The 25,353-nt window shown below is 38.6% G+C and overlaps 1 protein-coding gene across 1 annotated transcript in view; it reads left to right on the forward strand.

Annotated features, from left to right (window-relative positions):
• ZMAT4 (zinc finger matrin-type 4) overlaps positions 1–24,866 on the forward strand; it is a 466,837-nt gene extending 441,971 nt beyond the window's left edge. The window contains exon 7 of the mRNA XM_060182070.1: positions 20,374–24,866. Within this exon, the coding sequence (XP_060038053.1) occupies positions 20,374–20,389 (16 nt within the window). The 3' untranslated portion in view covers positions 20,390–24,866. The remainder of the gene's footprint in view (positions 1–20,373) is intronic.
• The last annotated feature ends 487 nt before the right edge of the window (positions 24,867–25,353 follow it).

Genomic DNA, 25,353 nt, shown 5'->3' on the forward strand with positions numbered 1-25,353 from the left:
GGTAGAGTGCTGCTCTCCTATCTCTGTATTTCTTTTGGCCCTTTGTCAGAAGTCAGTAAAGATAAAGCAGCTCTAGATTCATGTAGTAACTAGGAGATGCTGAGATTGCTCTGTGAATTTCTCACCAAGTAGACAAGCTACCCTGTTAGCTCTATCTCTGTTTTTGTCTTTGTTCATTTTGGGAGATCACATTCTTACATTCTCTTGGCAGATATGTGGAGTCAGTGCAGACATTGGTCAAGAATATTCTTATCTTGGACAGCTGATAATAGATGGATGGTGAAATGTTATCTGATTTCATTGACCTAGCCAAGCAGAAACTCCCACCAGTAATCATTGGGATGTCTTATACAACAGTGTGTGTGGGTTCGTTCCAAACATCACTGACATTAAGTTTCATGACATTAACTCAGACAAAATAAACACTTCAAACCAAAATTGTGGCCATAAATCACACAGTCTAGGGACAAAAGGGGAGGAAAGAGGGACTGTTGTGATACTTCTGGAAAATGTGGAAAGAGTAGCAAATAGCATTTTTTTATATTTTTTTATAAAAAGGAAACACTGACAAAAAACACGGCATAAGAGGGGTACAACTCCACACAATTCCCACCACCAGAACTCTGTATCCCATCCCCTCCTCAGTTAGCTTTCCTATTCTTTAACCCTCTGGGAATATGGACCCAAGGTCATTGTGGGATGCAGAAGGTGGAAGGTATAGCTTCTGTAATTGCTTCCCTGCTGAACATGGGTGTTGACAGTTTGGTCCATACTCTCAGCCTGTCTCTTTCCCTAGTGGGGCAGGGCTCTGGAGAAGCATTTTAAAAACACCTAAGGACCAGACACTGGCACACATATGCTAGAACACATACTTTTCTATGTGCAAGGACCCAGATTCAAGCCCTCAGTCCCCACCTGCAGGGGGTGGGGGTGGGTGGGAGAGTTTCACAGGTGGTGAAGCAGTGCTGCAGGTCTGTCTCATTTCATTTTTTGTTTGTTTTTTCTTCCCTTTTCCTCCTCTTTATCCCCCAATTTTTCCCTTTCTTGCCTACGCCCCTGTTTTGCCTCCCCATCCAGATCCTCATCTGCTTATAATTCACCAAATCCCTAAGGCTTTGGTTCAGTTCTCGATTCAGAATACCCAGTTAGCTTTCCATAGTGTCCATCACAAAAACCCAAGTCTGTACAGCCTTGTAAGGACCACACAGGTACTACACTCATCTGACCCCTCTGGTCTCCAGGATCTCTTTGCCCACCTCAGTGTTTCTTACCTCTTCCCCTTAGATCCAAGTGACCGCCACCCTCCCCTTAAAATCTCAGGAGAGTTCTAGCCTGCTGATCTCTCTGTGTGTTCTTCTCCAGATAAACCAGTAATTCCCAGGCACATGCAAATGATAATTTCCTGGCTACCCTCTACAAAGTTATAATTCCTATTCCCATATCCTTCATATCCCCAGCCTGCTCCTAGTTCTAATTTACTCCAGTATACCATGTGATGTACTTATTTTCATTCAGTGTCCATCTCTCCAAACTAAACTGTGGAGAAATAAGACATGGTTTCTGACCACTCTTATTGGCTCTCTAAATGAATGTATTCATATTTCCACTCATTAGCCAGATAACAGATTTGACAAGGCTGACACAATTTTCCCAAGTCACATAGTGGCAAGGCATCAGTTAATTCCAGACCTGTTCCTAGGAGTTATGTCCCTTTCACAACACTTGGCTTCATTCCTGTCCAAATAGCCAGCTTAGTGTTGCCAGATAATCATGGACAACACGTTTTGTCCACTTTTCAGACCAAATTGTGGTCAAGCATTTCGATTACAAAAGACTAAGAAAGGAAATAACAGCTTCAGTGACAAGTTAGTGGAGGGCTTATGGAAGAGTTCAATGCCCTGTGCTTTGCCAGCTTAACAGAAACATTCAGGCCAGGTGACGTGTGCACAGACTGTGGGAAAACCTGTGACACATGTGATCCAGCCACTGAGATTGTACACACAGATGTCGCATTGAAGTTAGCAGCTAAGCTGCTGGGATTCAGAAATGGGAGCTCATCGAAAGACTGTAAATGATGCACCTTGAGAATGTTCCTCCTCATTTCTATACTTTTCCCGCATAAAACTTTGCTTGCACTAAATGTTTTTTAAAAGCATGCTCTTGAAACAGCCCTTGACAGTGGGATGTGGCTGAACCTGTTCCGAGTATCTGGCAGGAACATGATGGAGTGTTTTTATGTTCTGCGTATAATCTGCATTTCTGTAGCCAGCAGCTAGAGCAGAATGCTTCCTGGAGCCCTGGTGAGGCTGCCTTCTCTTTTCCCTTCTCAGTGTCAGTTATCTGGGAGGAAAAGTCACAGGCAAGAAGCAGATAATTGAGCTGCCTCAGGAATTGGTGTTTCCCCTCAGAGGACCACTGGAAGAGAGAATTCATTTCTGCAATCTTTCAAAGTATTAACAAAATCAACCAAAGGGGGGGGGAAGCCCTGGATGAGATGTCGGTGTGAATTTTAATCGGTATCTGTTTTTCAATCCTGAGTTTTCCATAATCAATTTCTTTTGTCTGTTGATTGAAAGCTAGCCTATAGAGTTTGAAAACTGTTGGATCAGAACTGAGCTGGGATGTGCTTCTCCATGGAGCCCAAGCTTAAGCAAGTATACATTAAAGAATGTTTGTTCCCAGAGGGCTAGAGAATGGGAAGGCTATCATGGGAGAGGGTGGGTTATGGGGATTGGGTGGTGGGAATTGTGTGGAGTTGTACCCCTCCTACCTTATGCTTTTGTTCACTAATCCTTTCTTAAATAAAAAATTAAAAAAAAAAAAGAATGTTTGTTGTTGTTCTTGATTTGCTTGCTTACTTTTTGGTTCAGCAAGTGTTGTAAATTGATTTGCAAAAAAAGAAATCAAGTTATCTTTCTCTTTATAGCAGCTAATCTATAGAAAGTGAGATATGCATATGGGGCCCACTTCCCCCTTTAATAAGGAAATGTCATACAGAATCAGTGGTCGATTTTTCAGTGGTGTGACTTCATCTTAACTAATTTAATCTGCAATCTAATTTAATTTCCAAATAATATGTTGAAATGCCAACATAGGAATTGGGCAACAAGGGACATAATTCAACCTGACCTGTAATGTCAACCATTAGTGACCTATTGTTGATGAACAAATTATCATTAATCTTGGTGCATTAAAACAGTAGCATTTATTAATTCTTCTTTTTTACATTTCATTTACTTGTTTATGTATTTGTGTGTTTGTTTATTTTTAAATGGAGACAGGGAAATAAAGAGAGAAGGTGGAGATAATGAGAGACTCCAGAAGTACTACTTCACTGCTCATAAAACTTCCCCCCTGCAAGTGGGGACAGGGACTTTAACTTGAGTCCTTGTGCATTATAATGTGTGCACTCAATCAGATGTAACACCACCCAGCCCCAGCATTTATTATTTCATACTTATTGTGGATTGAGTATGCAAACATGGCTTACTTGAGTTCTCTTGAGTCTTTTTCTACAGCGTCAATCAAGACTGCTTGCCTCTAGTACCCCTCAAACAGTGGTCGGCAAGATATAACTCTTTGCAAGTTTTCGGAATGATAGTCTCAGCTCCCCATAAACTGCTAGTCAGAGATGTCTCTGGGCTTCAACAGCTCACAACATAGAACAGCTCACAAGTCGAGCAAGCCAGCAAAGTCAGTGTAGGAACAAGATGGAAATCACAGACATTTTATAACCTAAGCAATAATACTGTTTATAGACTGTTTGCTAAGAAAAAGGCAACAGACCTAGTCCACCTTGGATGGGAGGGAATCAGCACACAGATACCAGAATGAAGGGATCTTCAGAAAATATTTGAGAATATTCTCACCTTGGTTATCCTCCCCTTTTTCATGAGCCTATGTGTTCTGTGCACTAAGATGTTTATATATTTACCTTGTTTCTTGCCAGTAGAATTCCTTGAGTCTCTTGGCCTTCTTTCATTTTGTATTGTCTCCATCCCTTTCAATCTAAAAATAAGATATCTCTCCTGGTAATATTTTCTCAAAAACTTTCTAAGGATATATTTGAATCTTAGGGGAAGCTCTCTGCACTAGAAAGAAAAGCCATACCCTCAAGTTTCTTTGAGAAAAGTCTTTCTCTAGCTTTGGCCCCTGCTGAGATGGCTTAGACAATTCCAACTTCCTAGTGGTCCTGCTGGTCCACTGAGACACTAGTGTGTATTTAGGGGTGTGGGGGGGTGGATCCTCAACATCTTCATGACCTCTGGTGGGACCAATAATACCTTGAACTTTTGATCTTTCAAAGATTTGCCTAGAAGTTCTTGGATCTCCCTCAATTTTAACTTTAGGTCACATATTCCTGTTAGTACTTAGAAGCTCTTCTGTTTTGTCATTGCCACCACGTTTATGCTTGGACCTTATGACAACACTACAAATCCTGGAAGCTTTTTTTGTTTTTCCTTTTTTCCCTCTTAAATTTTATTTGATAGGATAGACAGAAATTGAGGGAGAGAAGGAAGGGAAGTAGAAATGGAAAGAAAAGACACCTGTAACCTGTTTCACCATTCATGAAGCATCCCCCTCTGCAGGTGGGGATTAGGGCTCAAACCCCAGTCTTTGCACTTGGTAATATGTGTGCTCAACTGGGTACACCACTGCCTGGTCCCTCTTTTAATTTTTTTTTTTTTCTGAACCATCTTACTAGGGGAATTATGCTCTACAGGATAGTTGTTTATATATGATATGAGCACAGTTTCCCATCTCTGCTCACCATTCCAAAACCCTATCCTCACCCTCACCATCTCCCTTAGTGCAGATCCTTTTGCTGTGTTGCAATACTCCTCTCCCAGTCCAAGACTGACCTTGTGTTTCTCTGATCTTGATGTGCATCATGAGTACGACCTATAAGTGAAATCATCCGGTACCCATTCTTTTTCTTTAGACTTACTTCATTTAACATGATTTCTTTAAAATTCCATCCAAGATATTCAAAGGGACTTTTTTTTCCCTTTTCTTTTTACTTGTTAGGACAGAGAAAAATTGAGAGAAAAGAGATAATGTGTGCTTTCAACCAATACCAGAACTTTTAATCATCTGTCCTTGGACATCTGGACTGATTCCAGGTTTGTACCATTACAGACTGTGTTGCTATGAACACAGGTGTTTATAAATTTCTTTGTATAGATAGTTTGTGTTCTCTGGATATATTCCTAGGAGAAGAACTGCCAAGTCATAAGGCAGATTCACTTCTAGTCCTCTGAGAAACATCCAGACTAGTTTCCACAGAGGTTGAACTAGTTCACATTCCTACTAACATTGTAGAAGTGTTATTCTTTCCCCACATCCTCACCAACACTTGTTTCTGTATCCTTCCTTTTCTTTCTTTCTTTTCTTTTTGCCTCTAGGGTCATCACTGGGGCTTAGTGCCTGCACTACAAATCCACTGCTCCTGGAAGCCATATTTCCCATTTTTGTTGCCCTTATTATTGTTACTGTTGGATAGGACAGAGAAATTGAGAGAGAGAGAGAGAGAGAGAGGGAGAGAGAAGGATACCTGCAAACCTGATTCACTGCCTATGAAGCTATCCCCCTGCAGGTGTGGTGCTGGGAGCTTGAACCGGGATCCTTATGCAGGTCCTTGTGTTTCCTACCATGTGTGTTTAACCCACTGTACTACCACCTGGCCCCTGTTTCTGTCCTTTCTAATGTAAGGCATTCTCATAAGTATGGAGTGGTATGTCATTGTTGTCTTTTCTTTAATTTTTCTAATAATCAGTGAGGAAGTAATTTCTTTTTTAGCTTCTCTTTTGCTTCCCTCAGGATGATAATGCTCTCAAGTCTTGCTTCCATTTTGTCTAATAGTGCTTCCTTTGGACTTACTACTCTTACAGTTTACTTTAAGTAATGAGAAAAAGCCAGATCACACTTTCACTGTACTTGACAACCTCAGCTAGGTTTTTAGGCTCATGGGGGTTGGTCAAGAACTATTTCAGAGGTGCAAATATATTATATATATAGTTTTATAGAGACAGAGAAATTGAGAGAGGAGGGAAAGATAGAGAGTGAGAGAAAGATAGATGCCTGCAGACCTGCTTCACCACTTGTAAAGTGAACCCCCCTGCAAGTGGGGAGCCAGGATTGAAACCTGGATCTTTGCACAAACCCTTGTGCTTCCTACTATTGTGCTTAACCTTGTGGGCCACAATCTGCCCCCCCCCCCCAGGTGCAAATGCATTTTAAGAGTCCCTCCTGTGAATAGGCAAAGACCTCATTCTTTGTTTTCCTTCTACTCTTCCTCCTCTACCTCTGGCTTCATTGACCCCTTTCTATGTCTAGTTAAGTCAAATTTATTTCGACATCCCAGCCTGACAAGCATCTTGTTTCCAGTAGCGCAAGAATATTAGATTCAAGCCCTTGAATACTTGGAATTCCGTAGTAATAGACATTTATCTTATAACTAAATTATTGGCACTGCTATAGTTAGCAAAAATGCCACCCCCGCTGCAGTTATCTCAAGTTAAATGAATAAAGTAGCCTTTAAGGAGTACCTTTAAGTAGTAATTAAAGTCATCTTATCATGTAAAATTGTAATTTACATTTGAATATCTTACCTTACCATGAGCCATTGGCACCAGGTTTTCATTATCCTTGTATTCTCAAAAAGTCCTAGGCAGCACAAGTCTTACATCTTAAAATTTATAGATCTGGTTCCTATGTTTCCAAGAGGTCAGCCATTTGCTTTTAGAGAAATGACTTAGATGGTGACAAGGGACCTTAACTCCAAATTCTATACCAGTCTGCCTTATAGGTACTCCTAGAGGAAGAATATGAAGGCTCTAGTGTGAGAAATCCAGGGTGGATAATTCCTCAGTATGGCTCAATTCTCTCCAGTCTTTAAAATTGTCTGTCACAGGGACTATGGCAGGCACTGCTGTCCTTTGTAGTATGTATTTTATTTCGATCCAAAAATGGGTTACTCTGGACAGTGCTGGGCCAGGTCACAGTCTCTCAAAGATGCAAGCACAAGTCTTCTTTTTCACCTCTCTTTTGACCTGCCAGGCGCATTTGTAAAATAGAGAATGGCTCTCTTTGTGAAATGTGCTGACAGATTTCAAGAGTGGATTTGAATGGACACCCACTGAAACATTTGGCTACATTTGTTATTTGTGCTGGCTAGCAACTAAACCCTGAGTCTGAAAGGGGGAGAAAAATCAGTACATATCATCTCTATCTGTGGATTTGTCATTTTTGAGTTTGTGATAATTTAGATGGAACTTACAGAAAAGTTCTGAACAAGGAATTAAAGGACTTAACAGTTTAACTCTAGCTCTGCAGTGGTGACCTGGGACCCCCCCCACACACACAAGATTCCAGCATGCCATAGGTGAAAGGAGTCCAAAGAACAGCTTATTTGATTTCTTCTGAATATGTGAGGATATTGAGGCTCCAAGAGGTGATGGGACACTTGTAGTGGTGCTATTTAGTGGGAAGGCAAGCCCTGCAGTCTAATTTAATGCCTTTTTTTGAGTCTGCTTGTTCTATCACCTAATGTGTTAGGGTTTTTACTGGCAAATAATTTGTTATAATTGTGTGGAGTTGTACCCCTCCTACCCTATGGATTTGTTAATTTATCCTTTCTTAAATAAAAAATAAATTATATATATATATATATATATACTGCTTCAACTTAGAGGCAAGAAAATGTTGGAGACATGGGAACAGATTACATAAACATATACTACTCTCTATTTCTCTCTCTCTGTCTCTCTCCATATATATATATATATATATATATATATGATTTTGACAAGCAGATTTATCACTGGAGGTTAGTATCTATATAACTCCACTGATCCCAGAGCATTTTTTTTTATAGAGGGTAAGAGATAGTGGTAAATCTAGAAAAGCACCTGCAGCATTGCTGGGGAAGCTCCCCGCCCCCCCTCCCCCCGCCACACACACACACACACACACACACACACACACACACGTAAGGGCAAAGAACTTGAACTAAGGTCCACCTGCATAGTAATATGTACTTTTTACTGGGCAAGCCACCGCCTGGTATCCTAAAAATGTATACCTTAATTTCTCCATTTTATTTTATATATAGGGTCAATTCTTTTTTTATTTTTTTTATTATGGGGATTAATGATTTACAGTCAACAGTAAAATACCATAGTTTGTACATGCTTAGCATTTCTCAGTTTTCCACATAACAATTCAAAGCCTACTAGGTTCTCCTCTGCCATTATGTCCTTGAACCCTCTGCCCTACTCCGGAGTCTTGCTTTGGTGTAATATACCAGTTCCTATCCAAGTTCTGTTTTGTGTTTTATAAGGGGTAAAATTTAATGAATGGTTATATTGATAAAATTTTTATTTTATTTCATTTTTAAATTGTCCTTACTTACCCATTAGATAGAGACAATCATAAATAGAGAGGGGAGGGGGTCATAGAGAGAGAGAGAGAAAGAGACAGAGAGACACCTGCAGCACTGCTTCACCACTTACAAAACTTTCCCCTGTGGTGGGGACCAGAGGCTCAAACCTAGTTCCTTGTGAATTGTAACATGTGCACTTAGTCAGGTGTACCACTACCCAGTCCCCTTTATAAAGTTTTTAAATGAACATTTTTATTTAAACATTTCAAGAGATCACTAACTTTAGATACTTTGATAGTTCCAGATCAGCACTATCCAGTAGAAAAATCCTTAAATGATAGAAATATAGTGTATATTTTTAAATATTTGTATGTATTTATTATTGGATAGAGGCAGAGAGAAATTGAGAGAGGAAGGGAAGATAGAGAAGGAAAGAGACAGAGAGACACCTGCAGCCCTGCTTCACTACTCATGAAGCTTTTCCCCTGCATGTGGAGACCAAGGACTTGAATCTGGGTTCTTTCACTCTGTAATGTGTACACTTCCATAAACTATTGGGTTGTCAGAAAAGTCATGACATATTTTTTTTCTGTAGTTTTCTAAGCAAAAATGCTCCCTGACTCTTTAAACAACCCAGTGCATTTGGCTGAAGGATTTGAAATGTCATTAATATGACCAAGAAAAATATGACCAGTTATTTTACTCTTAAATAGTTGCCTGATAGTAGTAGAGAAAATATGGAGAAGTATAGAGGAGACCATTCTTGTCCTTTTTTAGCATAAGAGAACACAGTGAACCTCTTGAATTTTTCCCACCCTATTCTACGTTAGATTCTACTGCTGCCCATTAATCTTTACCTAATCTGGAAACTTGTATAAGCCGTATTACTAGTGGCATATTGCATTTCAGTCCTCTGTTTCTGCCAGTAAACATGAGATTCAGTGATCCACTTAGCCTAAAGCATAATCCCATGTCACCCCTGATAAATAAACAACTTTAGTGATAGATAACACATATGTGTTGTTCCATATGTACAGTGGCACCTCCCACTTTTGACAGCTTAATCTTCATAGAAGCCTGTGAGCACAATGCTATTATACTGTCTTCCCCATCTACAGATCAGAAAACTGATGCAAAGACCACAAAGCCAATGAGTGCCAATCTTCAGATACAATAGTAAAACTATCTCTCTGACAATGATTAAACTGTTTCTATTATATGCTACATAGCTGTGGTGACCCTGATTTAGCACTTTGAATCGTCTTAGTGCTTTCCCACCTAGAAGTGGGACTTGGGCTCTGTCTACTAAAACACAGACGTTGTAGCAGATAGATTTGCCACTATAATGTGGCAGTGTAACCCTGGCACTGACTACTTGAAGTGAAGAGAAGACTTCTCAAGTTCTGGGCACAAATCTCCATAAGATGATCTTGAGAGCTTATTTGGCAGTTCTAGCAGGGGAATGCGAGTACTTGTATAGACTCCACTGGAAGCCCATTCATCTCTTTTCTCTTACATGGTGTTCTGAGCATTCATCTTTGTAACTGTGAAGGAGGAAAGGGACAGCAGCCTAGATAGTCAGATCAGCCAGCTCAACCTTGGTGATCAATAGGATGATAAAGACGGCATCCAAATTGCCCTCACATTCTCAGATGACTTTCACTTCAAATGCCAGCTTTGCTTATTTCTAGACTATCTAGACCTCTGATCAACTGACTATAAAATATGGGATTCCTACTTTCTCTTAGTTTCAGTAACTCACTAAAAAGAAAAAAGTCACAGGTGGGGGAGATAGCATAATGATTTTGAAAAAACTTTTATGCCTGAAGTTTCAAGGTCCCAGGTTCAATCCTCTACACCACCATAAGCTAGAGTTGATCTGTACTCTGGTCCTTTTGTATCTTTCTCTCTGTATCTCTCTCTCATCAAAGCAAAACAAATAAAAGTATACTGTTTTTAAAAAATCTGAGCTCTACAAAGTGATGGATTACCCTTTAATTATTAAGTATAGAAATTTGGGCCAGATGAGATGCATAGGGTGAAGTCTAGGAGGGTCCCCTACTTGGAACTGCTTTGCAATCGCCTTGTGGAATCCCGTTGTACAATAGACATGATGGTCATTCTTTAATCCTTCTCCCCCACAACAGGTTGAGCTGTTGTCTTTTAGTTCAAGGTCTTAGCCCTCTAACTACATGATTGGTCATACTAGATCATGACCTGACCCCATGCTGAAGCAATCTAGGAACTCGCCATGGGTCATCTCATTAGCAGAAGCTATCAGGACTCATCATGGATATCAAAGACTCACCTATCATTTATAAAAACCCCACAGTTAAGAACTTCTCCCCAAAGGTACTGGGTGATGGTGCACCTGGTTAAGTGTACATGTTACAGTGTGCAAGGAGCCAGGTTTAAGCCCCCAGGTCCCCACCTGCAGGGGAAAAGCTTTGCAACTGAAGAAGCAGGGTTGTAGTATCTCACTTTCTCTCCCCCCCTCCATCTTCCCCTTCCCTCTCAGTGTCTGTTTGTCTCCATCAAATAAATAAATATATAAAATATTTTTAAAAATCTATCAGATGAGCAAGAAAAAAATCAGATTTTTTTTTTTTGCCTCCATGGTTATTACAGAGGTGTGGTGCCTGCTCTACAAATCCACTGCCCTAGAGGCCATTTTCCCCATTGTGTTGCCCTTGTTGTTTACATTGTTGTAATTGTTATTGTTATCATTGCTATCGTTGTTGCTGGATAGGACAGAAAGAAATTGAGAGAGATGGTGAAGACAAAGAGGGGGAGAGAAAGATAGACACCTGCAGACCTGCTTCATCACCCATGAAGAAACCTCCCTACAGGTTAGGAGCCGGGGCCCAAACCAGAATCCTGGCGCTGGTCTTTGCTCTTCGGGCCATGTGTGCTTAACCTACTGTGCTACCACCTGGCCCCCAAAAATCAGATACAATTTGTCCCCAGAGCATTGCTCAGCTCTGGTGGTGCTAGGAATTAAACCTAAGACTTAGAAGCCTCAGACATGAAGGTCTCTGTGTGTGCCATGACCTTCACTCCTAGATAAATTATTTAGCATCCACATTTATCCAAAAATATCTGTGCTCAGCTATGTTCATAGAAGCACAATTAGTAATAGCCCAAGCTTGGGAGAAACACAGGTTTCCACACACAGAAGATGAACATCTAAGTATATATAATGGAGTACTACTCAGCTTTAAAAATGATGAGGTTATCGCCTTCACCTTATCTTGGATGGAACTTGAAGGAATCATGTTAAATTAGATAGGCCAAGAAGAGATGGATGAATACTAGATGATAGAATTTATAGGTTAGACTCGAGAAACAAGGACAGGAAAGGAAATCAGAAAGTAAAACTTGGACTGGGTGTGGTGTACTACACCAAAGCTAAAGACTCAGGGGCAGGAAGAAGGCTGGCAGAGAGGTTAGGGAATTAGACTCTCAGTGCACGATACTGGAAAAGGACCTAGGTTGGGGGTGATAGTGTTTTCCAGACCCCCATTGTGGTTAGATAAAAAATTATACCCATGTGTCAGCAACTATAATATAAGCCCTCCAATAAAATGATGAAAGAAAGAAAATATCACAAAATGTCTACATCAGATATTCTCTTTCAAGTGATTAAATATCCAAGGATGCAATAAGGGAGGTCTTCCAGAGGGTAGAACAGAGCACTTTAATGAAAGAGGGCCCAGGTTCAATCACTGGCAAAGCAGTGTTCTGGCCTCTGTATCATGGGAAAAGCAATTAAAACCTAGCATAAGGACAAATCCATTTCTAAATTTTAGTAGTTATTGAATACAATAATATACCTGATAAACAATCTCATTTTATATTTATGACACTCCTGTGTGGAAGATATTATTGATGTCCTTGTTTACAGATTAATAAATCAAGACAAAGTAAAATTAAGAACATTGTACATGTATATCCAACTAGTAATAATTAGTGTTAGAATTTTAAACTCGGGGGGAGGGGTGTTAGATAGCATAATGGTTATGCAAAGAGACTCTCATACCTGAGACTCCAAAATCTGAGGTTCAATCCCTGCACCATCATAAGCTAGAGCTGAGTAGTGCTCTGGTAAAATAAGAAGGAGAGGGAGAAGAATTTTAAACTTTTCTCTAACTTAAAATCACAAATCCTTTGAATATATAACAATAGTCAAGGGAAATAATAATAGATATACTCTGAGTATTTGTTTTTTATACCAGAAAATTCATGATAGAAATAGATTTGCCCAAGATGGTATAGAAAATGAGAGATGAGATTTACACTATTTCCCAATGTGAAAATTGAGTCCTTCTCTGGTTTTTTCTATTGTGTTTCCTTTTGTGTGTGTGTGTGTGGGGGGGGGCAATTCTGTATCTGTTCTTACACTAAGCATCAAAAATACAAAAAAATGGATGAAGTCCCAGACATCTGAAGAAGGCACAAACAATAAGCAAAAGGTTGCAATCTCTTGTGGTGAGGGAGGGAACAACAGAGAGAAGTACCTAGAATGAGCATCTAACTTGAAGAGGATGGAGAAAATGGAGTCAGGAGAGATTTCCTGGGGGAGATAAGGTAAGAGTTGGGGGTTAGGAACAAGTAGGGTTAACTTTATCCCCAATTTATAATGAGTGAAAACCAGAACTGAACTCTCATATTGCAGGCCCCTTCTTATTTCGTATCTGCAACCTCTGTTCAAACTTCAATATAATAGAATATATAAAAGGAAATAATGAGACTGGAAAGGTGGGGGGGGATGCCGTTTTCAAGATTTCAGAAAGGTTTGTGTGGGTGTGTCAGGTGCTCAATCATCTGCCAAATGAGGACAATGCACTTCTTTACATGGCCCCTGGGGTCCTTTCTTCCTCTAACATTTCATTAGTTTGTGACTTTATGATAAATGTCTTGCAAAACAAATGAATACTGTAAACAAGATTATGAAGAGAATATTTGCCTTCTTGAGGGAATAAATTGTTTACAAGTATATCAGAAGCATTCATTTGCATACAAACAATGTAAGCTCTATATAAACAGAGGAAGGCTGTTTTCTTAGGCATTTTGGTAAATTCATTACAAACCTTTCTTATCAATTTCCCTAGCTTATGTGTAGTTGACACTCAGTTCAAAGATTCTCTGTGTTTGGATATTCATAGTTTGTAGTATATTTGCAATATAAGTCTGTTCTCCAAATTAACCTGTATCACCTTTTTTATAAAGAGATTTGTTTATGTATTTATTAATGAGAGGGAGAGGGAACTAGAACATCACCCTGGCATATGTAATGCTGAGAGTCAAACTCAGGGCTTCACATATGCAAAGTCTGGCCTTCCATCTATCCTGCCTCCTTCTAGGTTACTAATTTGAATTTTCTTTGATTTTTATTTGCCTTGATTATAAATACAGGGGATGTTTTTTTCTGGGAAGAATCTGATAAATTCATCCTGTGTTAACAGATAGCAGAAATGTCAGGTAACCCTATCCCAGAACCTGTGTTTAGGGCAACCCAACAAAACTTGAAGCAATCTGTTCATATCTAAAGACTTAACTTTCCCTTTAAATGTTCAATGTTGGGCTGGAGAGATAACATACTTGCTACAGCATGTGCCTCACAGTGAAAGCATGATGCATATGAAGCCCTTATTCTGGAAGATAAAAAAAAAAGTACACTCCTAATATTCTTTTAAAAATTATTTTCTTTCTTTAATCTCATTATTTATTTACTTGAAATAAAGTGGAATTACGAGGGTGGGGGGAAGAGACATAAATGGCTGCCCTGCTTTACCTTTTGTAAAGCTTCTCGCCTGCAGGTGGGGACCTAGGGCTTGAACCTGTTACCTTGCATGTGATAACATGTACACTCGACCAAATGTGCTACCACCTGGCCTGACTTACATTATTCTATGGTCATACTTATTTATCATCCATAGGGTTTTACCATTCTTGATCTACTTTTTCAGTAGAGAAAGAGAGACTGTAACACCCAGTGAAGTGTCATCCAATGCAGTAGAGCTCACACATGGTGTCCTGGGGGCTCCAACTTGGGTCATACATGTGGCACAGCTGGCACCCTTCCTGATGAGCTATCTAGCTTCACCTCTGTGATCTTTCTGTTTCTGTGTCTGTGAGTCCCTATAACTTTGAGTGTTTCCTTTCCCACTGCCTCATATCAATTCAACTACATGTATTTCCAGTAATAAAGAACAAATTGAAGGTACTTATTTGCTTAGACAACTCTAGAATAGTTAGGCTTCATACAGGGATAGTGTATCTCACATAGAACAAAACCTGTCTTCCTGGTTCCATTCATTGTAAGCCCCACCTCCATTATCCCATACACTCTTTCTTTCTTCTCCAAATTCACTCATTTCCCTGCCATTCACCCGTCTGAAAAACATTATTCATTGTACTTTTTGCATTAGGCATAACAGTTTACCAATCAGTTCCTAGTAGCTTGGGCTTTCTTTCTTACTCCCTTCCTTCCTTCCTTCCTTCCTTCCTTCCTTCCTTCCTTCCTTCCTTCCTTTCTTCTTCCTTCCTTCCTTCCTTCCCTCCCTCCCTTTCTTCTCCTCACCCTCATCTTTCTTCTTCTTACCCTCTTACTCCTCCTCCTTCTCTCTCTCTCTCTCTCTCTCTCTTTTTTTTTTGCTTCCAGGGTTATTACTGGGGTTCAGTGCCTGCACTATGAATCCACTGCTCCTGGAAGAAGCTATTTCTTTTTTTCTTTTGTTGCCCGTGTTGTATATTATTATTATTGTTATTATTGTTATTGTAGCTGTTGTTGTTGGATAGGACAGAGAGAAATGGAGACAGGGGAAGACAGAGAGGTGGAGAGAAAGACACCTGCAGACCTGCTTCACCACCTGTGAAGTGACCCCCCTGCAGGTGGGGAGTCAGGTGCTCGAATAGGGATCCTTATGCTAATCTTTGCACTTCGTGCCATGTGTATTTAAACCCCCCTTGCTTTTCAATTTGGTGACAATTTGTTATCTTTATCACTTTAATGAAAGGATCATGGTTTATAGTATAGTTGTTGACACAGTGGTACAATATCTCATCTCCCCATGACAGGTGACTGCATTCTCACTCCCAACTTGGGTCCTTTCCTTCCTTTGTGCACCAGGATTCTGAGCATCTCTACCACTAGCACTTTCTTAAGGTTTGATTCTACACTTCCAGTGATGATTCACAGTACTGCTTTTAGTACATTTTGTTGGGGGCAAGGTAAACCCAGGAATGACTTTCTTAAGGAAGTATACTTTTCCCTAGAAGGATGAAAGAAGCTAGGTAACTAAGAGAGAATGGGATGGCATCCAAGACAGTGGGAAGAGTCTCTGATAATTGTAAAAGCACACAAGAGCCTGGCTTTTTCAGAAACCTAGATAAATTTCTATGCTATTGAGGGTAAATAGTCAAACCATGGAACTGGAGGAGACAGGAGAAATCATATCACTGATACCCTTTGCATAGTATATGAAAATATTTGTAATGCTCATTTTCCTAGCACATAGAAGCCTTGGCTCACAATTTATTTATGTCACTATGAACTTGTTGCTTGATGATAGGCTGAGATTCAATTTAATTGGAAGCTTGATTGACTATGGTTAAGAACATTCTATTTTACTTTTTGTTATTTTACTTATTTATTTTTAGATAGGGTCAGAGAGAGGGAGAGATTCTTTCAATGCAGTGGAGGCCATGCTTGAATGTGGGCCGTACACATGGCAAAGCAGCACACTATCCCAGTGAGCTATTTCACTGGCCCTAAACAAAAAAACATAACAACTTAACTGCTTCACTGCTCTGAGGTGGCTTTTTCAGACAGAAAGAGAGACAGATGGGGACAAGGACATTAACCCTAGTTCAAGCCCCCGATCCCCACCTGCAGGGGGAAGCTACACAAGTAGTGAAACAGTGCTGCTTTCTCTTTCTCTCTCTCTCTCCCTCTCTCTCTCTCTGTCCCCCTTCCCTCTCAATTACTTTCTGTCTCTAGCAAATCAATCAATTAATACTTAAAGGGGCAGGTGGTAATGCACTGGGTTATGGGTTACGCACACATAGTATGAATCACAAGGATCCCAGTTCAAGCCCCCAGCTCCCTGACCTGCAGGGAGGTTGTTTCATGGGTGGTGAAGCAGGTCTACAGTTGTCTATCTTTCTTTCCTCCTCTCTCTTTTCCCCTTCCCTCTTATTTCTTCTATCCTATCCAATAAAATGGTGAAAAATGCCTCCAGGAGCATTGGATTTGTAGTGCAGGCACACACACACACACACACACACACACACACACACACACACACACACACACACACACGGGGAGGGAGAGGGAGAGAGACACAGAGAGAGAAAAACAGAAACAGAGAAACAGAGGGAGAGGGAAAGACAATACAATATTAAAGCTTTCTTCAGGGTGTTGGGACCATAATTTATCCAGGTGAATAATCCTACCAGCCCTGCTTTTCTTTTTCATGGATTTTTCAAAATATTTTAATTCAGTGTAGGACTAATAAACCATTACATTTTTTTTTCTTTAGTACTTGTCTTCAAACACATTTATTTAAACACCTTTCTCCAACCTTCTCCATGACCTTGATAATATCTCAGGAAGACAGTACACTTCTGCTCATTTCCAATGTTGACAACAACTTAATTTCCATGTGTAAGATTTCTTTGCAGACATTAAATACTGTAAATCAATCTCATATGAGGTTCAGAGTTTCCTTTCTCTGGATATCTGAGGTCAAAATAAGGAAAGTGATAACAATAACAAGAAGGGCTTTTTAAATATATATATTTAACATCACTGGTCTTTTCTGGCTTGGGGTTATGGAAGACAAAGCTGTTTCTGCAAGGCCACCAAGTCTTTGTGTGGTAAAAGTCTAGCCAGTATACAAGTTAGATGAAAATAATGTTCATGGGTAGTAATGGGTTCATCATGCATGCACCAACCCCCAGCAGTAATCCTGGTGGCAAAATAAATAAGTAAATAAATATGAAAGAAGTTATATAGAGTTCCACATTTCCCTTATATGGAAAATTTTCTTCTCTAAAGGGAGAGAGACACCCATACCAAATAGTTTTCAGTTTTTCTAACTGCCTTCAAAAAAAAAACTTCCTCGTAAAATTCAGTTTTATTTTTTAAAGGAAGTGAAATGAGGCCATGTTGTCATCATTTCTATGATGATAAGTGTTGAAAATAAAGTGAACTGTAAGGGTATGATTGGTATGTATACAATGCAATTGAAATTGCCTCTTTATATCGAATCAAATTTAAGGCTTTCTGAGAACAAAGGCTGTCCCTCTCCACAAATGGAGACTATGTAATGAATTCTTATTTCTGTTGCCTTTCTTCAATTTTCTATTTAAAGGAATTTCTGAAAATACATGCATTATGCAGCTTATCTTTTAGATGAAAAAGAACTTTCCTTTTAGATTGGACGGCTGCCTATTTATTAATAGCAGTAAAAATTTTCCATGTTCTTTTATATAAAGTAGAATGCTAACTAAAATATGACAGTCTCTCCAGCAATAATAACAGTAGTGGATGAATAATTATAAAAGCTATATGGAATTGAAATGCACTTTAATTTATCATTATTTCTATGTTTAATGCACTTTAATTTATCATTATTTCTATATATATTATTATTTCTATAATTTATCATTATTTCAGAAAAGAGTTGAATGATTATTCTGGCTATAATAAGGAAGAATTATATTTTTCTTCATTAGAGGATTAAATTCTTGAAATGCCATTTTTACTATAATTTCAGGGTGAAATGTCCTCTTGTTTCCTTTATTGATGTAATCATGGGAGAAGACAGCTTAGCTACAAGTGTGTTTGGTTTTCTTCCTATTACATCCAAATACAACACTTCAAACTCATTTTTATTTGAAGTGGTTTTAAGAGTTGTAAAAATTAAATTATACTTGTTTGCTCCGTGAGAACATCCAACCATTATTTCAGATCATTCATGAAGATGAAAGCTACAGAAATTCTTTAGGTCATAACCAAGTAGTGGTAGAAACTGAATATAAGATTCCAAATGGGAATTTTTCTTTTTTTTTTTCTGCAACAATTATTAAATAATGACTATAGTTCATAAACTCACTCCATGGCAAGATTTCAAAGTCATTTTGTACACCATAATCATGCATGCAATCTTCATTTTGGGGGTTAGGGAGAGGGTTAGGTCTACATTATATATTCAAATTTTATTTGTATTATGAGGATATTGTATGCAGTAGTATTTTAAGAATTCATTCATTTATTTATTTTAGACAGAGGCAGTGATAGGAGAGTAAAAGAGACCACAACATAAATGTGTATGTGGTAGGAGCTGGGCTTGAACCTGGATGATGCACCTCATAAGGAAGTAAGCTATTTTGTCATTCACAAGTTGCATTTTACTTTAGAAAATAAATTGCAGGTGGCAGAGAGTTAGCTCAAAGGATGGGGTACTTACATTGCCATGCATGCCACCCAGCTTTGAGCCACATGGAAAGTGCTATCATAGAGGGAGATTCTGTGCTTCAAGGTGTGTGTGTGTGTGTGTGTGTGTGTGTGTGTGTGTGTGTGTGTGTGTGTGTGTGTGTGAGTGGTTTGGGGTGGTATGAAAAGTCGAAATTAAAAGTCCTACAGGTACAAAGTTCTGGTTCCACTGAAAGAAAAAAGAAAAACAGAAAATAAAAGCTTTCAAAATATGTTGTGTATTTCAAAATATGTTGTGTATTAGGTATGTGAGCATTTCCTTTGTATCTTGGACATTTTTATTTTCCAGATCTCTGCTAATATATTTAGATCTTAGTGGTAAAGGATAGCAGTCTACACAAGGAATATAGCACTTTTGCTACCTTGTCCTACAAAATAGAACTTTAGATTATTAGTCACCTGCTAGAAAGTACTATGTGGGCAGCTTCATTCACGCCGCAAATATCATCAGTGAGATGAGAGAAATCCCTTGTGATTTTCCCAACAAGTGATTTTTCTCTTTTTTAAGATTTTATATATTTATTTATTTTTAATATTTATTTATTTCCTTTTTGTTGCTTTGGTTGTTTTTTATTGTTGTTGTAGTTATTATTGTTGATGTCATTGTTGTTGGATAGGACAGAGAGAAATGGACAGAGAGGAGGAAAGAAAGACACCTGCAGACCTACTTCACCGCTGTGAAGTGACTCCCCTGCAGGTGGGGAGCCGGGGCTTGAACCGGGATCCTTATGCCAGTCCTTGTGCTTTGTGCCATGAGCGCTTAACCTGCTGCTATCACCCAACTCCTACAAGTGATTTTTCTATCTGACCTTCCTCTTTCACAGGGTTCAGATGTTCAACTGTTAGATATCTTTTGTCATTAACTTAGTCAACTTAAGCATAAGCTTTGTCATATTTAAGATGGGGATAAATAACTTCTACACTAAAGGTAGCTGTAATGATTAAATCATCATAAAAATAAAGAAGTTCTTGAGATATTATAGGCATACACTAAATGGTAGTATTGTTCTACAATACAGAAAACTAATACTTTTTTTGAGAGTAAAACCAGAAACATTTTTTTTTCTTACTTTAGAGAGAAAATTCTGATTGAATTGAGAATGAGGTTTGGAATTTTCTCCTCCATACCTGGAGATGGAATTATTAAATGTATAGTTTTATATGTAGGTTATTTAGTGTGTAGCAGATGCATCATATGAATTGGGCTCTATTTTAATTTTATGACTAAGGTGATGTGGGTTGAGGAAGGGATAATACAATAGAGACAGAGGATGACAGACGACCTAGTGGGGGTTGTATTGTTATGTGGAAAACTGAGAAATGTTATGTATGTACAAACTATTGTATTTACTGTCAAATGTAAAATATTAATTCCCCAATAAAGAAATTTTAAAAAATAGAGAGAAAAAATAAAAGTCAGAATTTGTAGTTATAAGTATATATGTATATAGATATTAAAGGTAAGATTGTATTTCTTTCTGTCTTGTAGCCTGAAGAATAAGTAGTGAAAACATCAATCAAGAGATGGAAAAAAAAAGTCAGGATTTCTCTGCTGTGGAGAATTGCTTGTCCACCACCAGAGGAGGATTCTTTTTGAACAATGAACATTTCTTATGAGGATTCACCAATTAACATATAACTAATCTTCATTTTGGAGAGTGAATGAAATTATTTCTTTGTTTATTTATTTATTTTTTAATTTAGTGGTAAGTTACAATATTTGGGTGGATTTTTTAAGTCTTTCCTGATAATATATCTAGCACATGTTGTAAATTATAAGCCTATAGGAAACAATGAAGCATCAGTCAATTTAGACAATGGGGAAAAAGCTCAATTTCTAATTTGTTTCAAGTATTTTCAAGTTATAATTATTCTATGAAGTTCTTGCTGACTGTGATGTAAGCCACTTCTGATTATGTTTTTCATCATGTTGAACCTGATTGGGTGTAACATACACAGAGCGACAAAAAAATCACTCTTAGCAGAAAATATATAATGGACACAAATTCTACTCCTTCTCATTTCACTTTCTGAATGTGAACCCATTTTTGTCATCTAAATAGTGAGAATGAAAAGAATAGATAAAAGAAGAATCCTCATCAGTTTTTTTTCCCAAACTCTCAACAGTTTCTCAAGGTCAAGCCAAATCCTCATTACAAGCTGACAAAATAATAGCTTAGAAAAAGAATTAGTTTGCCTGCATGATGATCCTCTTAGGCACAAATGTCATAACAGCAGTTGACCTTGATGAAATGTTTTCCCAGACGTAACCAATAGAAGAGTGAGAAACTCCAGAATGAGATGGAAGTCGATGAATATTCCATCTGAAATTGGCCCAAAATATGGGCTTTCATGTGGGTACTGCTTTGCAAATAAGTGAATAAATTCTAAAGAAATGATGGCTATGAATACAGTGAGGTCCCCTTTCTCCTCTGTTTCTCACTGAAATCTTCTTGCTGAGATAGATTCAATCACTTTGCTATAAGCATGGGCCAGAACAGCAGTCTGAAAAACTTCCTCTATGATGAAGAACATTTCTGAGCAAAACTCATCAAGTTCTTTCAGCAGGTTCTGTTCTTCTCCCTCAGGATCTGGTGTCCAGCAGGCTGGCTACAGAGCCAGACATTTAACTTCTATTATTATCTCAGTGCCCAACTGGGACCTGGCTGGGGTTGCCCTTTGGACATTGTGACCACAGGCAATTGTTATCTTGGTGTCAAGATTTTTCTGGGCATCTGTTTTTTTTTTCTGCCGAGAACTGAGATGATTACAACTCAGTGAGCAATAAATGAAATGACTTAGAAATGCACAGTGTTGTTATTAAGGTGTTTGAGATTGGCACCTCTCCCTTGGGGGACCCCACTCAGGATGTACTCAGGTTGCCAATCTCTGTGTCTACAAATGGAAGCAGCCACACCAGCCTTGTGCTCTAGCCTGGGAAGACAGAATGGCTGGATGGGAAGCAATCAATACTGCTGTTTTTGAAAGCACACCATAGCACTCCTATCCCCCAATGATGACTTTTCCTTGAATGTGTAAAATAAGGCTTTATTTGTCATCTCTGCTGTAAAATAAGCACTTCCCAGGTAAACGAAGAAGAAAGAGAAGGAAAAGGAGGAGGAGGAGGAGGAGGAGGAGGAGGAGGAGGAGGAGGAGGAGGAGGAGGAGGAGGAGGAGGAGAAGGAGAAGGAGAAGGAGAAGAAGAAGAAAAAGAAGTCTTTATTTCTGCTGTGTTTAGTGAGTTCATTCTCTCAAGTATTTTTCTAATAACCTAATGTAGATGATTCTCTGACTATAGATCTCATTTGCTTTACAGAGGGGAGGCTAAACCCTGTCACAGATAAGCCTTCCAGGTTTAATAAGCAGATTATTTCAGAGCTCCTCATTTAAATGTCATCGCTTTTGCTTCCTGGCAAACTGTCCAGTCAAAGTGAATATACCATCAAAGGTATTGCCAATGCAGATAAAAGAAATTACCCTTCCACTGTACCTAGAGGCGACATTAACTTTAATCAAGAAGGGTCTATTAATATTCCTTCTGTTGGTAAAGTCTTGAGTGAAAAAGGTTCTACTTGAAAAGCTGTTTATTGGTGTTCTTGTACTATTGTTCTTTATAGTGTTTGTCTAGCTAGGTTCCATTTTAATGGATGTAAATGAGATATAATACTATTTTCAGAGTAAAATTAATTTTGATGGAGAGGAAAAAAAGCCAGGCAGACCTTCTGGCTGCAGTGGAGCAGTTCTGGCAGGACTGCCTGATGATGGTAGAAGAGATTCTGGGAAAGACAAGAACAGGTCCAGGTATTTCCTGTAATTCTCAGTTCCGGGAAACTAGAGGAGCTGTATCTATTTGATTTGAAAGTGTGACACGATTCATATTAGTGTGAGACTGTTCCAATGATTGACATTTGAGGTACTTTTGTTACCTCAGAGTATTTATAGTAATGTCCATGAAATCCAATGAGTAATGCCTACTTCAAAGTTTGCTCCACTGAGGGGGGGAAAAGGATTCAGAATTATCAGAGTACGCATGCCTCATGGCCTCCTTAAATATTACAGGAAATTTGTGTAGTTAATAGAATACTTGCTAAGTGGTGTACATCATTGTTGTCTTTTTACAGACATAAAACACTTCTACAGTCCTGATAATGCAGTTTATTTATTTTGCAAGGAGCTTTTCTTTTTGAAAATAGAGGTAAGCTTGGAACTAGCTCCTGTGCCTGTAGCCACAAAAGTTATGGTCATGAAAGCCAAATGAATGAACTTTCATTCTATACAGGCTCTGTAGCCCCAGTGCCCTAGTAAACATGGCCATGAAACAATCTGCTAAGTAGGAAGATATACAGTGACCCCCTTGCACTGACAAAAGTAGCAATAAAATTCCCATCTGTGATTGCTTGACTACAAAAAACAATAGGATTTGTTGTTCATTTGCTTCTTAGATGACATATAAACATATATTGGAACTGTGAGTTTTCTTTTCCCTTCTAGCTTTCTAGTGAAGTGAGTTTATTAGAATAGTCAGAACAAGAGTGGAAAACCATGAGCTAGGTGGAGAATGTTGATATTTCCATGGGGAAATTTGAGCCCTGTAGGCATGTACTACACTTATAATGTTGATTATTGAGTGAGGTATTTCTGAAAATTCACTCTCAGCAAGACTAGTAGAGTACCAATAAGAAAATAACATTTCGAAATGGTCAGGTAAGAAAGTAACTACCCCCACAGCCAGGGAGGTGGCTAGGTAAGTGGAATGCAGGGTTTGAATATGTGTGGCACTGAACTCAGTCTCCAACAGCTTATGTGGCAAAGTGGAACATTGCTCTCTCAAAATAAATGAATTAACTATTATAAAATAAAGTAACTACTATCATCTCTACATTCTAAATTAAGCATTCATTGTCTGTTTATCCAGATTGTGAAAATTATTGACTGTTGTCCTTTTGTGACATGAATAAGAAGAGTTTGACCAATACATTACTGTGGGGACAGAATTTTTGTTTTCCCTTTTCTGCTTCTACTAATTTATTCATATTGCAGTTATGCTAAACTACCTCATAGGTTTGTGATATGGAGTAGCTAATTAATAAATGTCAAATGCTTAAAACTATAAATCTCTGTATAAGTGTTGCTTTAGTATTCTAGTTTAAAAGACATGTCAAACTATCTGAATATTTCCTTGTAATATTCATGTTGACAAATTTAACTTTGATATGTTGATGGGAAAGAAAAGCCTGTGAGTCTCAGCATGGATTGGCAGCATCTCATTGAAATCTGGCAAGTATGACCCCTAAAGAAAAAAAAAAAAGTAATGAGAGGCTAACCAAAAAAATGAATGTTTTCTTAGGTCTTTGAAGCAGGCATTCTCAAGGGGAATGAGCCAGCAAGGGTTTAAGAGGGTGTGTGTTAAATAATTTTGTATTGTAATAATTAAAATATCAAAAAATGTTGCTGATTTATATTTACAATTAATCAGAGTGGATGTAGAGTTATGCCTGATACAAGGGGATCCTTAAGTCCTTTACATACTGTGTAAAAGACAGAGAACAGAGTCACACATTGTCCATGTATTTCTGAAAACCCACAAGAGACTGAATGTACAGTGAACATCTATCAGCCTTGCTTTGTCTATTTCTAGAAAAACTCCATTCCCCATTTTTTAAGGTGATAGCCTAAAGAGAAAGAAACAGAACCGATATTTAATGGGTTCATAGTAACATTGACTGGAGGAGGTAGGACAACTAGTTAATCTTTTTTCTTTCTTCCCCCCCCCCCCCCCGACTTGGCAAAAGAGGTTTCCTGGGAAGGTGAGTGATCTACCATGTGTGTCACCCAGTTTGGAGTCTGGCCCCCATTGCACTGGGGGACACTTCAGAACTGTGCTGTCTTTCCATCTCGCTTTCTCTTTCTATCTGAAAATGTTGGCCCAGAGCGGTGAAGCCTCAACAGTGGCAAAATAAATAAAAATAATTGTAATGCTAACTCTCCTTTGCTATTTTTTTTCTTTATGGTTACTCCTTAATTACTCTGAAAGCAGTTTTATTTGCTAGTTTTAAATACCTCAATTTAATTAGCAAATCATGTGACCTTTATAAACCACATTCTATGATCTTCATTTTATATGACTGAGGAGGCAAAATCTAACTTTACCTGAACCCCCCCCCACACACACACCTCATACTACCATTAAAAAGGTAACAGGTTATATAGTGCTTTTGAAGAACAGACTATTACTCATGCCATATTGACCTTAGCTGTGGTTGTGTAAAGTCCCTCATCCCATTCAAAAATGGGGAGACTTTTTTTTTCTTTTTCTTTTTTTCCCCAAGGCTCTGCTCAGTTCTGGCTTATGGTGGTATTGGGGATTAAACCTGGAACTTCGGAGCCTCAGGCATGATTTTTTTTTTTACATTACTGTTATGGTTATCTTTCTAGTCCTGGTGGGGAGCCCACCCGCTTTTTGCCAAGG

This window comes from Erinaceus europaeus, chromosome 2, assembly GCF_950295315.1.
Source record: "Erinaceus europaeus chromosome 2, mEriEur2.1, whole genome shotgun sequence".
NCBI classification, from domain to species: domain Eukaryota; kingdom Metazoa; phylum Chordata; class Mammalia; order Eulipotyphla; family Erinaceidae; genus Erinaceus; species Erinaceus europaeus.